Genomic DNA, 17,739 nt, shown 5'->3' with positions numbered 1-17,739 from the left:
ACCATATAAAGATCTTAATGTTAAATATAAGTTCAGATTTTAGTATACTTTTTTCTATACTATTATGCTGATAATAATCCTGGTCCTTTGTTTGAACATGATGATGTGATTATTAAATATCTTTTTCAGTGATGCTGTGGCTTATTTCCTAGAAACAATGTTTAGTTTCTATGTAAAAACCATAAATCAGGAAGGCATAATAAAGAAAACTACACATTTCTTTTTTATTTTGTAGTAATAACAGATTGATCAATGCCATGAGGTATAATGATTGTCTATATGCAGTAATATAAGGCGCTTGTAAAGAAAGTAACTAGACTTCTTTGAGTTTTTTGAAGGTGTTTCATCTCTCATCCAAGAAGCTTCTTCAGTCCTAAACCAGATGGTCCCAGATATTTAATTCCTAGTGGAAGTTGTCCCTTAACAAGGTTGTTGATCCACTATTAATCATGTGACTTATGAACAAATCTTCTTTATTTTGGTACCAGTACTGGTTTTATTTTGCTGTATTTATCCGCGACACCTTAAAAATATTGTCGGACATAAACCAGTCCGTGGCACAAAAAAGGTTGAGGACCACTGCTCTAGAATACCTTGAGTAGGTTTCCTCAAAGTCCTCCAAGTGCTGGATGAACATATGGTTAAAATATAACTTCATCAACTAGTGATCGCGACTAGAAAAGTTTCATATCTCAAGAAGCTTCTCCAGTTCTAAACCAAATGGTGTAGTCCCAGGTATTTAATAGTGGGAGTTGTCCCTTAACAAGGTTGTTGATCCACTATTGATCATGTACCTCACCACATGCAGCAATGTGTGAAAAAGGCATGGGTCATTATGAGCAGATGTTTCAGGTGAAGTCATTGTGAGACCAGTTTTGAGATCTCTTTCCAGGCGCCTCAAACCCCATTCAGATCTTGCATCAGGTGATCTCAATGAGTCATGAACCTTCCGAAGATGGAACACAGTCTTCTGTCCTCCTTCTGTGCTTCATCACCCCCAAAATGAATCAAAGCACCCCCAAAGATTTCTTACTTTTTTTTGACAATATTTGCTGTTTGTGTGACACTCTACTAAAAATATAAAAAGCATACAGTACTTGTTTGAGACATAACATTTTAACAACAAAAGTATAGATAACCCCCCTCCCAAAATGGTTTGTTCCAACTTGGCTCTCCTCTGCTCTGGCTCTAGTGCCGTTGCTGCCAGAGCGATGGTGGCTGAGATGCAGCGGACCGGAGGTGTAAGTGTCTGGCTTAAAACAGGACATATTAGCTGCATTTAACCTTCAGTTACTCTTTATATAGTTAGGTAGGAGTCAGACCATGTTTCTTTTTAGCTGAAAAACATTACACCAGGTAACCTGCTGTGTTGAAAACTTGTTTTCTGACAATGTTTGCTACCCTACAATCCATCCTGCTGTGTAGTAAATTCAGCGACATTTGACCGTCCTGTTGCTCCCATTCAAATTTATACAGCCTATTTAAAATCTAAAACTTTAAATTGTCCGCAGCCTACTGTTGGTTACCACTGTCCTGTTTGTAATGAATACTAACTAGCTAACTGACAGAATGCCCATTAACCTTATAACTCATGTTGTGTGTGTGTGTGTGTGTGTGTGTGTGTGTGTGTGTGTGTGTTTGTGTGTGTGTTTGTGTACAGAGAGACAGCCAGGTTCATAATAGATATAAGGAAGCTTTTTCAAAAAAAGGAGCCACATTCAGGTAATGTTGGATCAGTGTTTCAATGTTTATATCTTTTATTAGATGTTCATGTGGTTTGGTTATTTGCCTTTTGGTTGAAAGTAGACTGAGAGAGGACTTTTTGTTAGTGATCTTAATAGTTTTTTTTTTTTCATATTAATGTAATTTTTCATCTAATTGAATCTATTTGTGTATGATTGTCAGTCCAAAGAGGGAGAGAGGAAAGAGGGGAACGTGAGGAGAAAGGGCAAGGTCAGGAAGAACCAGGTAAGAAAACAGACAGGGAACAGTGACAGGCAAAACAGAAACCGTTAAACTGACAAAGAGAAAAAAAACCTGATTTTACTCACACAATCTGGAAGTTGTGTCCTCCCTATATTAAAGCTGCTATACAGAATCTGCAAAACAAACTGGGTTGAAACATTTTTGACCCTCTTTAACAACATTCCAACATAACATTGTAATTGATTGGAGAGATTAAAATTAATGATATGTTTTTATGTGGTTCAGCCACAACTCTACTAAAACCTCAGCCAGTTTTAGGTAGGCCAACTTTTGGACTGTCCAGTTGTCTGTATGACTGACGCAGTACGTAGATCACATTTGCACACTATCAGAAAGTGCCAAACGGTGCCCTGGTGGAGTGAGGAGCTGTAAAGAGAAGCAGAGTGCTCTGTTTATATTCTAAAAATGTTTTAAGCTTGTTTCAAAGATTCTGTACAGCAGCTTCAAATGTTTTCCAAAAGCACACATACACTTATCAGTGTTTCTCAAACTTTTTACAGTGTGTACCACCTGATAAAAATGTCAAGCTCTCCTAAGTACCACTATGAAAGCATGAAAGTCATAAATGTTACAACACAAAATTATTATTAATAAATTAGTGAAATTAGTATCTGCAATAAAGATTTTTTCATACATTGTATACATTCTACCACAGGCAAAGTTGCCTCCATTTTTATAGTTTTTATTAATATTTTGTAATAATTTATTTGTAATAATTTATTCTGTTTTGGGAGTGTTTTTTTGTGCATCTGTATTATATTATACATACACATTAAAAGTGAATCTCTGTCCAAAAAGTGCACTCAGTTTACTTTTTACTCACTATGAGCATCATTCATTATTCTCCCCCGGTAATTAAGGTTAGGATATGTATTTTTTCTAATCCATTCTTCTTTTGCAGCATTTAAATAACCTTGATCAGATTTGATGGTTTTGTTACAGACTTTTCAAAAAGTGTTTTGCTTTTCTTTCACAAATGTGGGGATTAAATTGTGTTAAAATGCACAAAACAGTGATGTCATGTTTTGTGACGAGAACCCAGGCACAGAGAGACTTGATGAATTTAAGAATCTTATGATTTAATAAAGAAATTTGCAGACTTGCACAGAGATGGTAAAATTATGATGACTGATAACGAAGACGAAGACAACAGACGATGAGGACAGGGAAGAACAGGGGTTTAAATGCACCAAAGTGACAGTCAGAGAGAACTCGGGACAATATTTAAGGATGCAGGGACTGACAGAGACAGGTTTATCTTGCCTGGCCGGGCAGCTCTCTGGGTGCTCAGCACCCCCAAAGCTCTGATCCTAGAATTGCGCCTGCATAGCGCATAGTCTAAGCTTTATGTTCCATAGTCTGGCCTCTTAGCCTTCACAGTTCATAGCTTTCACAGTTCATAGCCGTCACAGTTCATAGCCATCACAGTTCATAGCTTACACTATTTCCTGCTCTGTAATTAAACTAAGCACTGTAAATAAAGCACTGTATTCACGCCAGCTTTGCCTCCCTCTGTGTCTGCACTCACCGCCTGGCCCTCTTGGCTGTAACACTTTCTCACCTGTCTTTCTGTCTCCTTTCACTTTTTAAAGGTTGCTATGTTAGAAAAAATGTTTTGCCCTGCCATGCTGGTTATTGATGTGGTAAATAAATAGTTTATGAAAATATCACTAAATCTGTCATTTATTATTTTAATATTCAGTAATGATCATGTCTCATCTCTAGTCTTCTCTGTCTTAATTTCAGGTTTCCACCATGTGTTGTAGATAGCAGAGGTGTGGACTCGAGTCACATGACTTGGACTCGAGTCAGACTCGAGTCATTAATTTTACGACTTTAGACTTGACTTGAAAAAATGTTCTAAGACTTGTGACTTGACTTGGACTTTTACACCAATGACCTGGGACTTGAATTGGACTTGAACCGGTTTACTTGAAAAGACTTGATATTTCACCCCAAATATAAAATTTAACATGCATATTATATAGAGATTGAAAATGTGACGCCATTCAGGGGTAAAACCGCAAAGGATTCTGGGAACTCGTGGCAAGAGGTACTAGCGCACGCAGGCTTTCAATTGAAATCAGTCACACAGCTATAAAAAGAAACACAAAAATGTCAAGAAGCTGTTGTATTATTAACTGCAATAGCCGGTCGCATGACAGCCACGGGAAGCCGACGGGTAAAGAGATCGGTTGTTATCGGATTACGTCGTTGAAGAGAAATTGTTCAAGCCATGTTTCCGAAGTAACAAAGAGGCGACGGATGGCCTGGATTGCAGCCATTCAAAGATCAAATATAACATCCCAGAACACTCCAGCTCACATGTTAGTCTGCTCCTAGCATTTACACGAAGGTCAGTGTTTTTTAGTAGTTAATACGTCATTTTTCTTTTTTTCTTTTTTTCTTTTTTTTTCTTTATTTTTGCGCCTGTCCCGTTTGGCTCTTTTGCCATCAGAATTATTGTCTAAAGGCAAAGAAAGATGCCCAACGGATTTACTTTACCAAATTGACCATCCCAGCCTTGCCATAATGGTCCATTTGATTCACCTTTTATTGTGTATTTTATTTTCACTTGTTGAATACGGGACAGACTTGACTGGGGGAAAGAAGGGGAAAAAGAAAGAGGGAAAGAGAAACAGCTGAGAAGAGGGACGGGGGAGAAGGGCAAAAAACAAAAACCAACAGAATGGGCAGAAAAAAAGAAAAAAAAAGAGAAAAAAAAATGCATATATCGATCACCTGGATCACCTGTTGAGAAAAAAAGAAAAAAGAAAACAAGCAGAAGAGAACAAGAGTAATAGAATAAACAACATCACAATGATATATGGGAATATGACAGTAAATACTAAATATTAAACATTATTGTGCAGCACATAAGATCAACAGAACACATATGAGAGTGCATATGAGAGCATGAGGGTGGGAATGGATGTTTGTATATGTGTGTGCCTGTATTTCTGTGTCTATATGTCAGGTTGGGTGTCAGGCGCCACCTCTCTGGGGACATCTCAGGCCCTCCAAGGTTTGGAGGCCTATCTCCCCCTACCACCACTTCCCCTGCCGGTGGCGGACTCCCTCAGGTGTCGGTGCGTTGGTGGTTCTTTGTGTCCGGGGGTGGGCGTCCAGGTACACACCGGCTCACTCCTTGGCGGCCGCTTATCGGGGCCTGGAGCCTGGGGTTCGCTCGGGCCACTTCGGAGGCGGGGTGCCCCCGGCCTCTCGGCCTGGGGCTCGGTCACTCAGGCACGGCTGGCTGCCGGCGGAGCTCACGGGCGCGTCACTGCAACTCCCCCTGGCTTCTGCTCCGCGGCTGCTGAGTGAGCCCTCATCTGGGACTCTCCTCAGCTCTTTCCGGGACAGTGGCGCGGCTCTGTTGGTCTTCCTTGGTTTCTTGTGTTCTGGGGGCCTCTGGATGTCTGGAGTTTTGATCTCCTCCATACCTGCTTCATGCCCTGGAGGACGGGGCTGTGGCCCCCCCACACCCTCTAGCAGATCATTACATGAAGGAACCTTTTAAAAAAAACAAGCGCGTCCATGCTCACAGGTGTACACACGGGTGATCACACCCACAAACTACACCCTTTTTGGCTCCTACCTCAAAGCACACTGTTCTGTTGATCTTATGTGCTGCACAATAATGTTTAATATTTAGTATTTACTGTCATATTCCCATATATCATTGTGATGCTGTTTATTCTATTACTCTTGTTCTCTTCTGCTTGTTTTCTTTTTTCTTTCTCAGCAGGTGATCCAGGTGATTGATATATGCATTTTTTTTTCTTTTTTTTTTTTTCTGCTCATTCTGTTGGTTTTTGTTTTTTGCCCTTCTCCCCTGTCCCTCTTCTCAGCTGTTTCTCTTTCCCTCTTTCTTTCTCCCCTTCTTTCCCCCAGTCAAGTCTGTCCCGTATTCAGTAAGTGAAAATAAAATAAACAATAAAAGGTGAATCAAATGGACCATTACGGCAAGGCTGGGATGGTCAATTTGGTAAAGTAAATCCGTTGGGCATCTTTCTTTGCCTTTAGACAACAATTCTGATGGCAAAAGAGCCAAACGGGACAGGCAAAAAAAAAAAAAAAAAAAAAAAAAAGATCAACAGAACACAGTGTGCTTTGAGGTAGGAGCCAAAAAGGGTGTAGTTTGTGGGTGTGATCACCCGTGTGTACACCTGTGAGCATGGACGCGCTTGTTTTTTTAAAAGGTTCCTTCATGTAATGATCTGCTAGAGGGTGTGGGGGGGCCACAGCCCCGTCCTCCAGGGCATGAAGCAGGTATGGAGGAGATCAAAACTCCAGACATCCAGAGGCCCCCAGAACACAAGAGACCAAGGAAGACTAACAGAGGGGCAGCCGCGCCACTGTCCCAGAAAGAGCTGAGGAGAGTCCCAGATGAGGGCTCACCCAGCAGCCGCGGAGCAGAAGCCAGGGGGAGTTGCAGTGACGCGCCCGTGAGCTCCGCCGGCAGCCAGCTGTGCCTGAGTGACCGAGTCCCAGGCCGAGAGGCCGGGGGCACCCCACCTCCGAAGTGGCCCGAGCGAGCCCCAGGCTCCAGGCCCCAATAAGCGGCCGCCAAGGAGTGAGCCGGTGTGTACCTGGACGCCCACCCACAGACACAAAGAACCACCAACGCACCGATGTCTGAGGGAGTCCGCCACTGGCAGGGGAAGTGGTGGTGGGGGAGATAGGCCTCCAAACCTTGGAGGGCCTGAGATGTCCCCAGAGAGGTGGCGTCTGATACCCAACCTGACATATAGACACAGACATACAGGCACACACAGATACAAACATCCATTCCCACCCTCATGCTCTCATATGCACTTACTCCACACTCAACCAACGTGGAGACAGACATAAAGAGACGCTGTACACACGATCACACTCCCCAAGCGTACTCTACGAACCGGGTCTAGGTACCCTTGCCCCTGGAGGGGGGAACTGCACCCAGACCCAGGTGGTGTTACCCTTTTCCCTGCAGTGGGGAGAGGCAGACCGCCCCGACTCCGCAGCAGCAGGGAGGCCCAACACTCCAGACCGCAGTCGGACGGCCAACTCCTCCTCCTAGCCCCCCCGCTCCAGCAGGCCGCAGAGAATGGGGGTGAGAGAAGACTCCAAACCTCCCTCTACCCGCTCATTGTAGTGTTGATGCATGTGTGTTCTAAAGTGCATTTAAAACCCAGGAGGGCATGGAGCTACCTGCCAGAGAGCAGCAGGTAAGCGCATAGTCCCTCCTGCTAGCCCTCAATGTCTACGTGTATTTAAAATTGAGAGGTGGGCAACGACGCCAGGGGTGAGGTGTACACCCTGATGGTCTATTGGAGTCCGTGTATCGTGCCCACCCCCAAGATCCTATATGTATGTGTAATGAGAGTGTGAGTAATGTGAATGTCTAAGTTGTGAGATAAAATTGAGGCAGAGGCAGCCAGAAGGGGACAGAGGGCGGGGTAGCCTCCTCTGCACCCTGGTGACATACCCCTATTCCAAGGCCCTGCATGTGTGGGTGGTTGTGGTGGAGCGGGAAGAGGGAGGTAGCTGGAGATGGGGAGGGAAGGAAGGGAGGGGAAAGTGACCCCTCCCTGGGGCCAGCTCCCCCGCTGACCCCAGTAGGCACCCCCATACTCCACGACCCGCCAGGGAAAGGGGGCCCATGCCCATCCAGACCGGGGCCCAGTGCAGCAGCGCCTCCCGGCCCCACAGAGCCCGGGACAGTCCACCCAACCCCACCACAGAGAAAACTGCACCCACCCCACCATCCACTCATCTTCCAGACTACATAAGACAATAGACGCCCAGGCTGAGATCTTCCTCCACCTCTCCTGTATCTCCCCCTCCTGCAGAGAGAGTTCCTGAAGAGAGGAAAGCTCCTGCAAGATGTGACAATCTCCCCCACTAGTTGAAGAGCCCCCCAGGTGGCTCGACGCACCGGCGGCACCCTGCGCCAGGGCCGGGCCCCCATGCACCCACCCGCCCACAACCCCAGCAACACACCAACCAGGACCCAAGCCCCCGAGGCCCGGCCAGGGCCCCAGCCCAGAGACGGAGCGCCCCCAGAACCTCACGCCCATCCCGGACCCACCCAGGGGCAGCCAGGCTACCAGGTCAGTAACCCACGTCCGTCAGCACAGACCCTCCCCTAGCCCCGCTGCACGTAGCCACGAGGAAACAGTCACCTGAGAGCCAACAGAGCCCCTAACCGGACATGACCGCTACCCCGGGTTGAGCCCCCCAAGGAAGATGCCTCCGGGGAACCCCCCGATGCCCTAAGCCTATCCCTACCCCCACACCAATCACAACAGTGAAGGCGGGACCAAACTATGACCCCCCACCCCCACTAGGTGATGGGGCTGATCAAAGGAGCCCAGAGCAATTGACCTGATGTGGTGGCAGAGGCTGTATCAAGACTAATGTAATCAAATAGATAATTTCTATATTGGTTAGAATTAAGATTATTTTTATTTTTCCAGTTCATGAGGACTGTTTTCTTGGCTATGCATAGGGCAGTGAAAACCATATGGGCTATATTCTTTTCTGAAGTGACATTATCTAAGCTGCCCAACAAACACACTACGGGGGAAGTTGGAATGTTACATTTCAGACGTCATTTTTCTTAACATAATTGGTGATATAGGTTACAAGCAAGTCTGGCGCTGAACAGAAATTGTCGCGCTATGCTCCTTTGTTTATTGTGCATAAATAGTGAATTGTCCTGACACAATATTGCGTTTCGCTTTTGTTATTATGGTACATTGACAAAAACATATACTTTTATTCACAGGATAAAACAGGTTTTTTGTATCACTAATTGCCCAGTACGATTACAGCATACAATAGTATTGTCACTGCTACATTTCTGTAACGCGTACCAGAAATTATTTCCACTACTAATTAATTACCCTTGAGCTCAAAGGTCCTATTAATAAACGGTTAATGAATGTGTATTTATGAAGACGATTTGTGAGACTGGTAAACTTATGATACGTACGATGGTCTTTCGTTCTACACGGTGCATTTCAAGGTCCTGTACCCATCTGTCGGTAAACTGTACCTGGGCTTGTTGCAGTGACCTGAAGTTACTAAACTTCATGAGTGTATGCACTCACTCCAAGAACCATATAATTATAAATATGCATATAAATATGCTACAATGAGATAGCTGACTTCATCTAACTAGCAAATGTTGTCCAGGCTACGTTGGTGATGCAGTTTTTTTTAATGTGTATGATATTTTTGTCATGCGATTTTAAAGCCGGTCCTACAACCGCATCCAAGAATAACATGCAGCTTATCTCAGAACTGTCGGTGAAAATTATTCTTGGAGCTAGGTTTAATTGAGCTGCATTTTAAAGAGGTGCAATTTCACAATTTGTGTATATTTTCTAAGTTCACTATTTTGTCATGTGTTGAGAAAAACACAGATTTAAAAATTACATGGTCTAATATTTACATTTAGCATATAACTAGAACATTCTTTTTTCGTTTTTTTTTTAAAGACTCGAAAGGACTTGAAATTCAAAATTTCAGACTTGTGACTTTACTCGGACTTTTACACCAGTGACTTGAGACTCGACTCTGACTTGCCTGACATTACTTGAGACTTGACTTGAGACTTGAGGATAAAGACTTGAGACTTACTTGAGACTTGCAAAACAATGACTTGGTCCCACCTCTGGTAGATAGTTCAGGAGGTTAACAAAACCAAGCAGTCTTTGGGTTTTGGCTAAGTACTGTTTAGAATACCACAATAGGGAGGATTGTGTAGGTTTAAGTTTATTAGATTGATACATATATATCAACAAGACAGCATACATCACTGTCACAACAGTGTTTGTTTTCATTCAAAGGATTTATGGTTTTTCCTATAATGGTGGGCTGGTCTCTAGTCAAAATGCCCAGGCCGATTTTTTTGTCCCAGTCCAGCCCTGTATGCATCTCATCTGCAGTCTGGAGTTACCTACATCTTCCTACTCGGAAGGCAGAGTTCCGAGTACAATTGAAAGCACCACGACTGCAGTTTCCGTATTGGACCTAAAAAGCGCATATGACGCTGTGACGTAGACTAAAATCATGGCGGCAGTCGACGATGGTCCAGGTGTGTGATTTCTCTCGTGGAAATATGCACATAATTTTTTCCTTTCTGTTGCTAGGTGGCACAGTGCACTTGTGACAGGATAGGGGCGATCGTGGCTCAAGAGTTGGGAGTTCGCCTTGTAATCGGAAGGTTGCCGGTTTGAGCCCGGCTCAGACAGTCTCGGTCGTTGTGTCCTTGGGCAAGACACTTCAACCGTTGCCTACTGGTGGTGGTCAGAGGGCCCGGTGGCGCCAGTGTCCGGCAGCCTCGCCTCTGTCAGTGCGCCCCAGGGTGGCTGTGGCTACAATGTAGCTTGCCATCACCAGTGTGTGAATGTGTGCGTGAATGGGTGGATGACTGAATGTAGTGTGAAGCGCTTTGGGGTCCTTAGGGACTAGTAAAGCGCTATACAAATACAGGCCATTTACCATTTATAGTGCTAACATGTAAGCAAGCTAGAAGACTGGCATCCTTGTTGGGTATCCGGTTAGGGAAGCAACACATTAATAAGAGAATTCTGAGTAAAACCAACGTTACTTTCCCTAGTAACTAGCTACTTTGAAAGTAACGAGTACCTTGAAGTAACTGAGTTACTTTTGATAGAAGTAACTAGTAATGTAACTAAGTTACTAATTTAAAGTAACTTACCCAACGCTGTTTATTACTATTACTGAAGGCTACTCGCCACACCAATACCAACTAGATTTTTAAATCTTAGTATAAAATGAGTAACAGTAGGGTGGACATTAGGTAAAGCTGCACTTTTTGCAGCGATCTTGTATAGAAAACTATTCCGTTCGTATAAAACGGGCTCGTAGCCGAAAACTAGCTCTACTTTGTTGTCTGGGTCAACTTTGCTAGCGAGAGACAGAGAGAGCAGTTGAAAGGCTGCTTCAACAAAACGTATTTTTTTTCGGAGGAAAAAATGAACACAATGTCCAGTCGAGTCTTAATAGCTTACTTACAACTGGGCTCGTCAGGCACTCTTTGGCTGTAGTGGTAATTATTATATTTACATGCTTCCATCTCCCATTTATGGTTGGTGACAACTTGTACTTTTTGACTCTCCTTTTTCTCCCTCCCTCACGCTCACAGGCACATAACGGGTATGGCAGTCCATTCTCCCTGCAGCACGTAATCGTAATACACTGCCCATGAGGCTACATTCTTTAGCTACATTCTATACTCTGCCTATTGCCTTCATATTAAAAAACTTTTCAAACAATAATTAAAAAAAAAAAATTATTCGCTTTATTATGCGGGTCGCAAGTAGGGGTGACATGGCCTGAGACTGCGATTGACACACAGGCATTAGAGCCTCTTAATGCGTGTTTTATTTGGGTTTCTACCGGCGTGGAATTACCAAAAATAGAGAGGGCATAGCCCAACATATGAAACAGAAAAAGACTGCAGTGTAATCCATTTATTTCAACAAAGTAATTGTATTCTAAATATCATCTTTTTAAACGGTAACTGTAACGGAATACAATTACTCATATTTTGTATTTTAAATACGTAACGCTGGTATGTACTCTCCAACACTGTGTAAATGCAGAAAAAAAAACATGCATGGCTAGTACTGAGGCATAAATAATTCATATTTCACTACAACATCGCATGAATTTTCTGAAAAATATAAAATAATTAAGGATTTCAAATTTTGTGAGCAGAGGTCTGTACTGCAAAGCCAATTCAACAGACCCAGGGCATTCTGTAGTTATCTGGTTTTACTTAATTACCCCAGAGTGTCCCCTCTACATTCACAGGAAAGGTAAGGTGATTGTAGCTTCTGACTAACAAGAAACATAAATGTGCTGGAAGCAGAGTGACCAAACACTGGAGATAGCTACATATGATGAACAGTTATAATGTGGGAATGCTGGACTGCATCTGCTGGAGATGCAATAAGGAGAGATGAATAATGCTCTTGGATTGTGGTGGTTTTTAGGACCAGACAAAGGAGAATAATAATATATCAGAGGAAATGAAAAAATATTATTCTTTTCTGTGTTTTGTAATGAAAAGTGTGTGACTCTAGGAAAACAGCTTAACAAACTTGAATTTAAAGCAGTGGTTCAATTTAAGAAATTAACGATTTGTTCAAGCAGTGTTATCCTCTCTCCTGTTGCACTTTGCTGTGATTGGGTGATCTAATGATGACTCATAAGAAACAATAAAATGATACAAGCACCAGATATATTAAAACACTTCACTGTGGTGTCATACACTATGCTAGAGGACCACTGGTTTAAGCACAAAGTTTTTATGAGTTTACCGTGGATAATGCATTCAACTCTTGTTGGTTATTTTCTTTGGGTGTTTTTTAATGTCTTCTTTAATACGATTTGTATTGTCTTCGTTGATGTTAACACTACTAAGTCACTAAGTGTGGAGGGAGGTGTTGTGGAAAAAGAAGAAGCTGCGATGACAGAGCCAATGCATGGTTTAAAGATCAGGGGAACGAGAAGTGTTGATTCTAGTTTATCTCAGTGTGTAAAACTGGGAGGCAGTGAGCTCCCAGCCTTGCACTCTGATGGGGATGTTGTGATTGGAGGGTTTTTCCCTCTGCATTATGTTGCCACTGAGCCACAGCACAGCTACAACAGTAAACCTCAAATTACATCATGCAGCAGGTGAGTGTAGTATAGTGCTTTTTTTTTCTTCTTCCTTAGAACACTGAAAAGTCAAAAAGGTATAAGCTTTGACCATATTGCCATGTTTCTATGAGACTGTTTAAATGATATTGTTTTATTAAATGAATAAATACGTTATGGAGTTTTTCTTATCTACAGCTTTTATCAAAGAGCCTTTCGCTGGATGATGACTATGGTGTTTGCAGTGGAGGAAATTAACCATAATTCAAGTCTGTTACCAGGTGTTAAACTAGGCTACCATATCATAGACTGCTGTGACCATATCCCCACCGGCCTGCAGGCTCTTTTTTCGTTACTCAGACACTCTAAAACTGTCGACAGTAAAGTTGAAAAATCAGAAGATACTGAATACAATGGTATCAACGGGGAAGGGTTAAAGACTGTAAAACTAACTACAAAAGAAATAATGACCTCATTGAAAAATAGAAATGAAATTTCAAATAGTGTTAAAAACACTGGATATTACCTAAATGAAAATACAAGAGAAGAAATAAAGACGAAAGAGTCTTCCACATGTCTGTATTATTCTCCGGTGCCTGCTGTGATTGGTCTTGCATCCTCTTCCCCTACAAGAGCTGTCGCTCACACACTTGGCCCTTTCAACATACCACTGGTAATATACTGTACAACTTTATTTAATAGTGTTGTGTATTTGATTTGTGTTTTAGCTCAATAATACAGAAAGAAATCACTTTCTCTCTAGGTGAGTTATTTTTCCACCTGTACCTGTCTTACTGATAAGCATTTGTACCCATCATTCTTAAGAACTGTGCCAAGTGATCTCTTTCAAGTTAGAGGTCTCGTAAAGCTGGTCACATTTTTAGGCTGGTTCTGGGTGGGCACAATAGGAACTACGGTGAGATAAAAACTTTTTTAAATGCTACAATAAGACAGCTTTAGACAGCAACATGATTTATAAATGTTTTCTGTATATAAATTTCAGGATGACTACAGCCTTTATGGCATCCAGGCATTCTCTAATCAGTTTGGAAGGCAAGGTGGATGTGTGGCATTTCATCTCACCATCCCGACATCGCCCACAATGGCTGAAATACAAGAAATGACAGATAAGCTGGAGAGTTCAACTGCTCGGGTTGTGGTGGTGTTTGCTACAGAAGGGCAGCTCCTAAATCTGTTCTTAGAAGTAAGTAGTGATATATAGTGTCATTATGCTCATAATTGTTTTCATGAAAATTGCTGCATTATTTTATCTATGATTTTCCAGCTAGCTCAAAGGAATGTGACAGGGATACAATGGATAGCCAGTGAAGCCTGGGTGACCTCGAGCCGACTGGCCTCACCCCAGTTTCTCCACATTCTAAAGGGAACACTGGGCTTCACTTTCCCTGGAGTCAGCATCCCAGGCTTGAAAGAGTTTCTTTTGAATGTCCGACCCTCTCCCAAACCAGGAATGGAATTTTTCAATATGTTCTGGGAAGAACATTTTGGTTGTAAGCTGGAGTTTGAAAGCCAAAGAGCCAAAGACTATGAAGCAGATGATTTTAATGATAATGATAGTTTTCGTTACAACCCAGGTTTCCAAAACAATTCTCTTTATATGGTCGGATTTAATGTGGGACAAAAAAGTTTATTTAACATGTCAGCTTATAAAGATGGTGAATATGCTTTTGAAAAGCCTGTATGCACAGGGTCAGAGGATTTGAGAAACACTGACAGCAGTTATAGTGATGTATCTCAGGTTCGAATATCCTACAATGTGTATAAAGCTGTGTATGCCGTTGCCCATGCTCTGCACACTTTTTTGAACTGCGATTCAGCAGGACCTAGCGGGGGATTGTGTGAGAAACACAGCTCATTTTCAAATGGTCAGGTAATTGAAAATATTATAAAATATTTAAAATCAACATTTATGTAATTCAACATTCATGGGATTCATGTGTAGTTTTTTGACATTCTTTGTTTTGGTTTTCTAATTTTCTTTTCCTGTAGTTTCTTCATCATCTGAAAATGGTAAATTTCCATAACCAGTTTGATGAGAAAGTGTATTTTGACAACAATGGAGAGCCAGTCCCTCTTTATGACATTATTAACTGGCAGAAGGACAGCAAGGATGAAATCAGGTGAGCTATATATACATAAAGGTGGAAATGAACTGCATGTTGAAGTAATTGTGAACAATAAACTGTAGTAACATTTAACATTAACCTAATTGCTTTTTCAAATATTTTATGCTACTTTATGCTAGATTTATCAAAGTTGGAACCTATGATGGTTCAGCACCACAGAGAGAGCAGTTGCAGATAATAAAGAACAGTATTGTATGGACAAAAGGACAGTTACAGGTAGATCATAGTTATCTTGCACGTATTTGATATGACACCTAAAATAAAGATGTTTTAAACTAAAGTAAATTTAATACACTATCTCAGATTCTCAGATACAACATATTTATGTCCATTATTTTACTTTTCTCTGATCCATGTTCAGGTTCCTGTATCTCAGTGTAGTGCTCCATGTCCTCCCGGCAGCAGGCAGGCCACACGCCGAGGAGAGCCCAAATGCTGCTTTGACTGTTTGCCCTGTGCAGATGGAGAGATCAGTAACAAGACTGGTAGTCTATATATGTTTATTATGTTAATTTTTTTTAAATCAATTATTATGTAGTGCAATAAAGAAGGTCATTGAATTTAAAGTTGCACAGTTTAAACCAGAACCATCAAAACATGCTGATATGCAATTAGAAGTTACTGAATGTTTATACACATATATCTATGTTTTGTGTTACGAAAGGTTCTACTGAGTGCACAAAATGTCCTGAGTACTTCTGGTCAGACAAAGAAAAAGTGAAATGTGTTGCAGGGGAAGAAGAATTCCTCTCTTTCTACGACACCATGGGTATCATCCTGGTTGCACTCACCCTGTTGGGATTCATCTTGACATCCATCATCACAATTATTTTTCACAGTTTCCGTAATACACCCATTGTCAAGGCCAACAACTCAGAAATAAGTTTCTTGCTTCTTCTGTCACTCAAGCTCTGTTTCCTGTGTTCTTTGGTGTTCATTGGTCAGCCATCTTGGTGGACATGCAGGCTCCGCCAAGTAGCATTTGGGATCAGCTTTGTCCTGTGTCTCTCTTGCTTACTTGTTAAGACCATTGTGGTCCTCCTGGCTTTCCGGACTAGCATATCTGGTTCCAGGGGTTGGAAGCTGTTTGGAACATCTCAGCAGAGGATTCTGATCATCTGTACGACAGCTCCTCAGGTAGGACGAACAGTCACTGTCACTTAAACATAAGTTTAACGTGTGTTTTGGTATTCTTCTATCATCCTATCCTCCCCTCAGATTTGTCTCTGTTCTGGCTGGGTGTTGGGAGCACCTCCCTTTCCATTCAGGAACCCAAACTACCAAGCTTTAACTGGAAAAGTGAGTATATTTTCTGTATTTAACTGATATATCATATCAACCATCAAAAAATGTCCCTATCTTTATCTTCATATCTATATCAATATCTATATATCTACATCTATATCTGTCATGTACTGTGTCCAGGCAGGCAGGAAAAGACCCAAATTCAGACTCAAAGATACAATAACTTGAACACAGCTTTATTGCTGGACCCAAGCAAAACAACACAGCTGTCACTAATTAACAGACGAGACCAGGGAGACGCAAAACCAGAAACATTAACATAGGACACAGACTGTGAAAGTAAAACAGGAAATGATGAGAAAACACACACCGATGAGACCAAGAATAACAGATGAACACATAACAGAGAGAACTATAATTACAATACAAAGAGAAATACATAATCCAGAAAGTATAACCTAACTCAAAAACCTAAACACTGGATCACCAGACCCAGGACCGTGACAATATTTATCTATCTATATATGTATCTCCCGATAGATAGATAGATAGATAGATAGATAGATAGATAGATAGATAGATAGATAGATAGATAGATAGATATTGTCACGGTCCTGGGTCTGGTTATCCAGTGTTTAGGTTTTTGAGTTATTGATCTATATATGTATCTGTCTATATATATCTGTACATAGATATATATATATGTATATATAGAAAAAGCGAGAGAGAGGCTCTGAGAGAATTCATATAAAATCTCCCTGTATTCATACTTGTTTAACATCTTTAGATTGTTGTGGAGTGTAAAGAGCCATGGCCTCCTGGATTCTACCTGCTCCTTGGTTACATTGGCCTATTGGCCTTTGTCTGTCTTCTCCTGGCATTCTTTGGACGGAAGCTACCGGACACGTTCAACGAAGCAAAGTTCATCTCCTTCAGCATGCTAATTTTCTGGGCTGTATGGATTTCTTTCATCCCAGCTTATGTCAGTTCTCCTGCAAAATTTTCTGTGGCAGTGGAAATATTTGCTATCTTAGCATCCAGTTTTGGATTGTTACTATGTATATTTGTTCCCAAATGTTACATTATTTTACTGCACCCTGAGAGGAATATTAAGAAAGGGATGATTGGAAAATATCAAAGATGAACATTTATATTTTCAGTGTTTTTCAGGGTAACTAATAAAATGCTCACATTTGAATTTGAAGCTAAATAAAATACCCTATGAGAGATGTCTTTGTGAAATGTCTTTGTGATTCTGGATAGTGTTTTAAAATACGTTCAGCTGGAAGCTGGTTCCATAGAAGAGGGGCCTGAAAACTGAAGGCTCTGCATCCCATTCTACTTTTAAACACTCTAAGAACAACAAGTAAGCCTGCAGTGGAAGAGCGAAGTACTCTAATGGGATGGTAGGGTACTATAAGGTCATCAAGATAAGGGCCTGATTATTCAAGACCTTGTATGTGAGGAGCAGGATTTTGAATTCAATTCTGAATTTAACAGGGAGCCAATGAAGGGAAGCCAATACAGGAGAAATATGCTCTCTCTTTCTAGTCCTTGTCAGTACTCTTGCTGCAGCATTTTGGATTAACTGAAGGCTTTTCAGGGAGTTTTAGGACAACCTGATAATAATGAATTACATTAGTCCAGTCTAGACGTAATGAATGCATGAACTAGTTTTTCAGACAGGATATTTCAAATTTTA

General features: G+C 41.7%; 2 protein-coding genes across 2 annotated transcripts; both read left to right on the top strand.

Annotated features, from left to right (window-relative positions):
* Window positions 1-12,204: 12,204 nt before the first annotated feature.
* LOC120719897 (extracellular calcium-sensing receptor-like) lies at window positions 12,205-14,725 on the top strand. The gene is made up of 2 exons (XM_040009460.1): window positions 12,205-13,378; window positions 13,868-14,725. Exons 1-2 carry the CDS (start codon window positions 12,869-12,871, stop codon window positions 14,579-14,581), a joined length of 1,224 nt encoding a protein of 407 aa, XP_039865394.1. The 5' UTR covers window positions 12,205-12,868; the 3' UTR covers window positions 14,582-14,725.
* Window positions 14,674-17,538, top strand: LOC120719896 (extracellular calcium-sensing receptor-like). The gene is made up of 4 exons (XM_040009459.1): window positions 14,674-14,786; window positions 15,154-15,265; window positions 15,408-16,091; window positions 16,825-17,538. Exons 1-3 carry the CDS (start codon window positions 14,674-14,676, stop codon window positions 15,954-15,956), a joined length of 774 nt encoding a protein of 257 aa, XP_039865393.1. The 3' UTR covers window positions 15,957-16,091; window positions 16,825-17,538.
* Window positions 17,539-17,739: the final 201 nt, after the last annotated feature.

Source organism: Simochromis diagramma, unplaced genomic scaffold, assembly GCF_900408965.1.
Source record: "Simochromis diagramma unplaced genomic scaffold, fSimDia1.1 OVJJ01000344.1, whole genome shotgun sequence".
In the NCBI taxonomy this organism is placed as follows: Eukaryota; Metazoa; Chordata; class Actinopteri; order Cichliformes; family Cichlidae; genus Simochromis; species Simochromis diagramma.
This window is presented reverse-complemented; position numbering and strand designations above follow the sequence as displayed.

Excerpts from the sequence above, each read along its gene's own strand:
- LOC120719896 (XM_040009459.1), top strand. The coding sequence starts at position 14,674 with ATGGTAAATTTCCATAACCAGTTTGATGAGAAAGTGTATTTTGACAAC. Across the intron at positions 14,787-15,153 it reads GACAGCAAGGATGAAATCAG|GTTCCTGTATCTCAGTGTAG; the intron begins GTGAGCTATATA and ends ATCCATGTTCAG. Across the intron at positions 15,266-15,407 it reads CTGTGCAGATGGAGAGATCA|AAGTTACTGAATGTTTATAC; the intron begins GTAACAAGACTG and ends ATATGCAATTAG.
- LOC120719897 (XM_040009460.1), top strand. The coding sequence starts at position 12,869 with ATGATGACTATGGTGTTTGCAGTGGAGGAAATTAACCATAATTCAAGT. Across the intron at positions 13,379-13,867 it reads TGATTTGTGTTTTAGCTCAA|TGTCATTATGCTCATAATTG; the intron begins TAATACAGAAAG and ends AGTGATATATAG.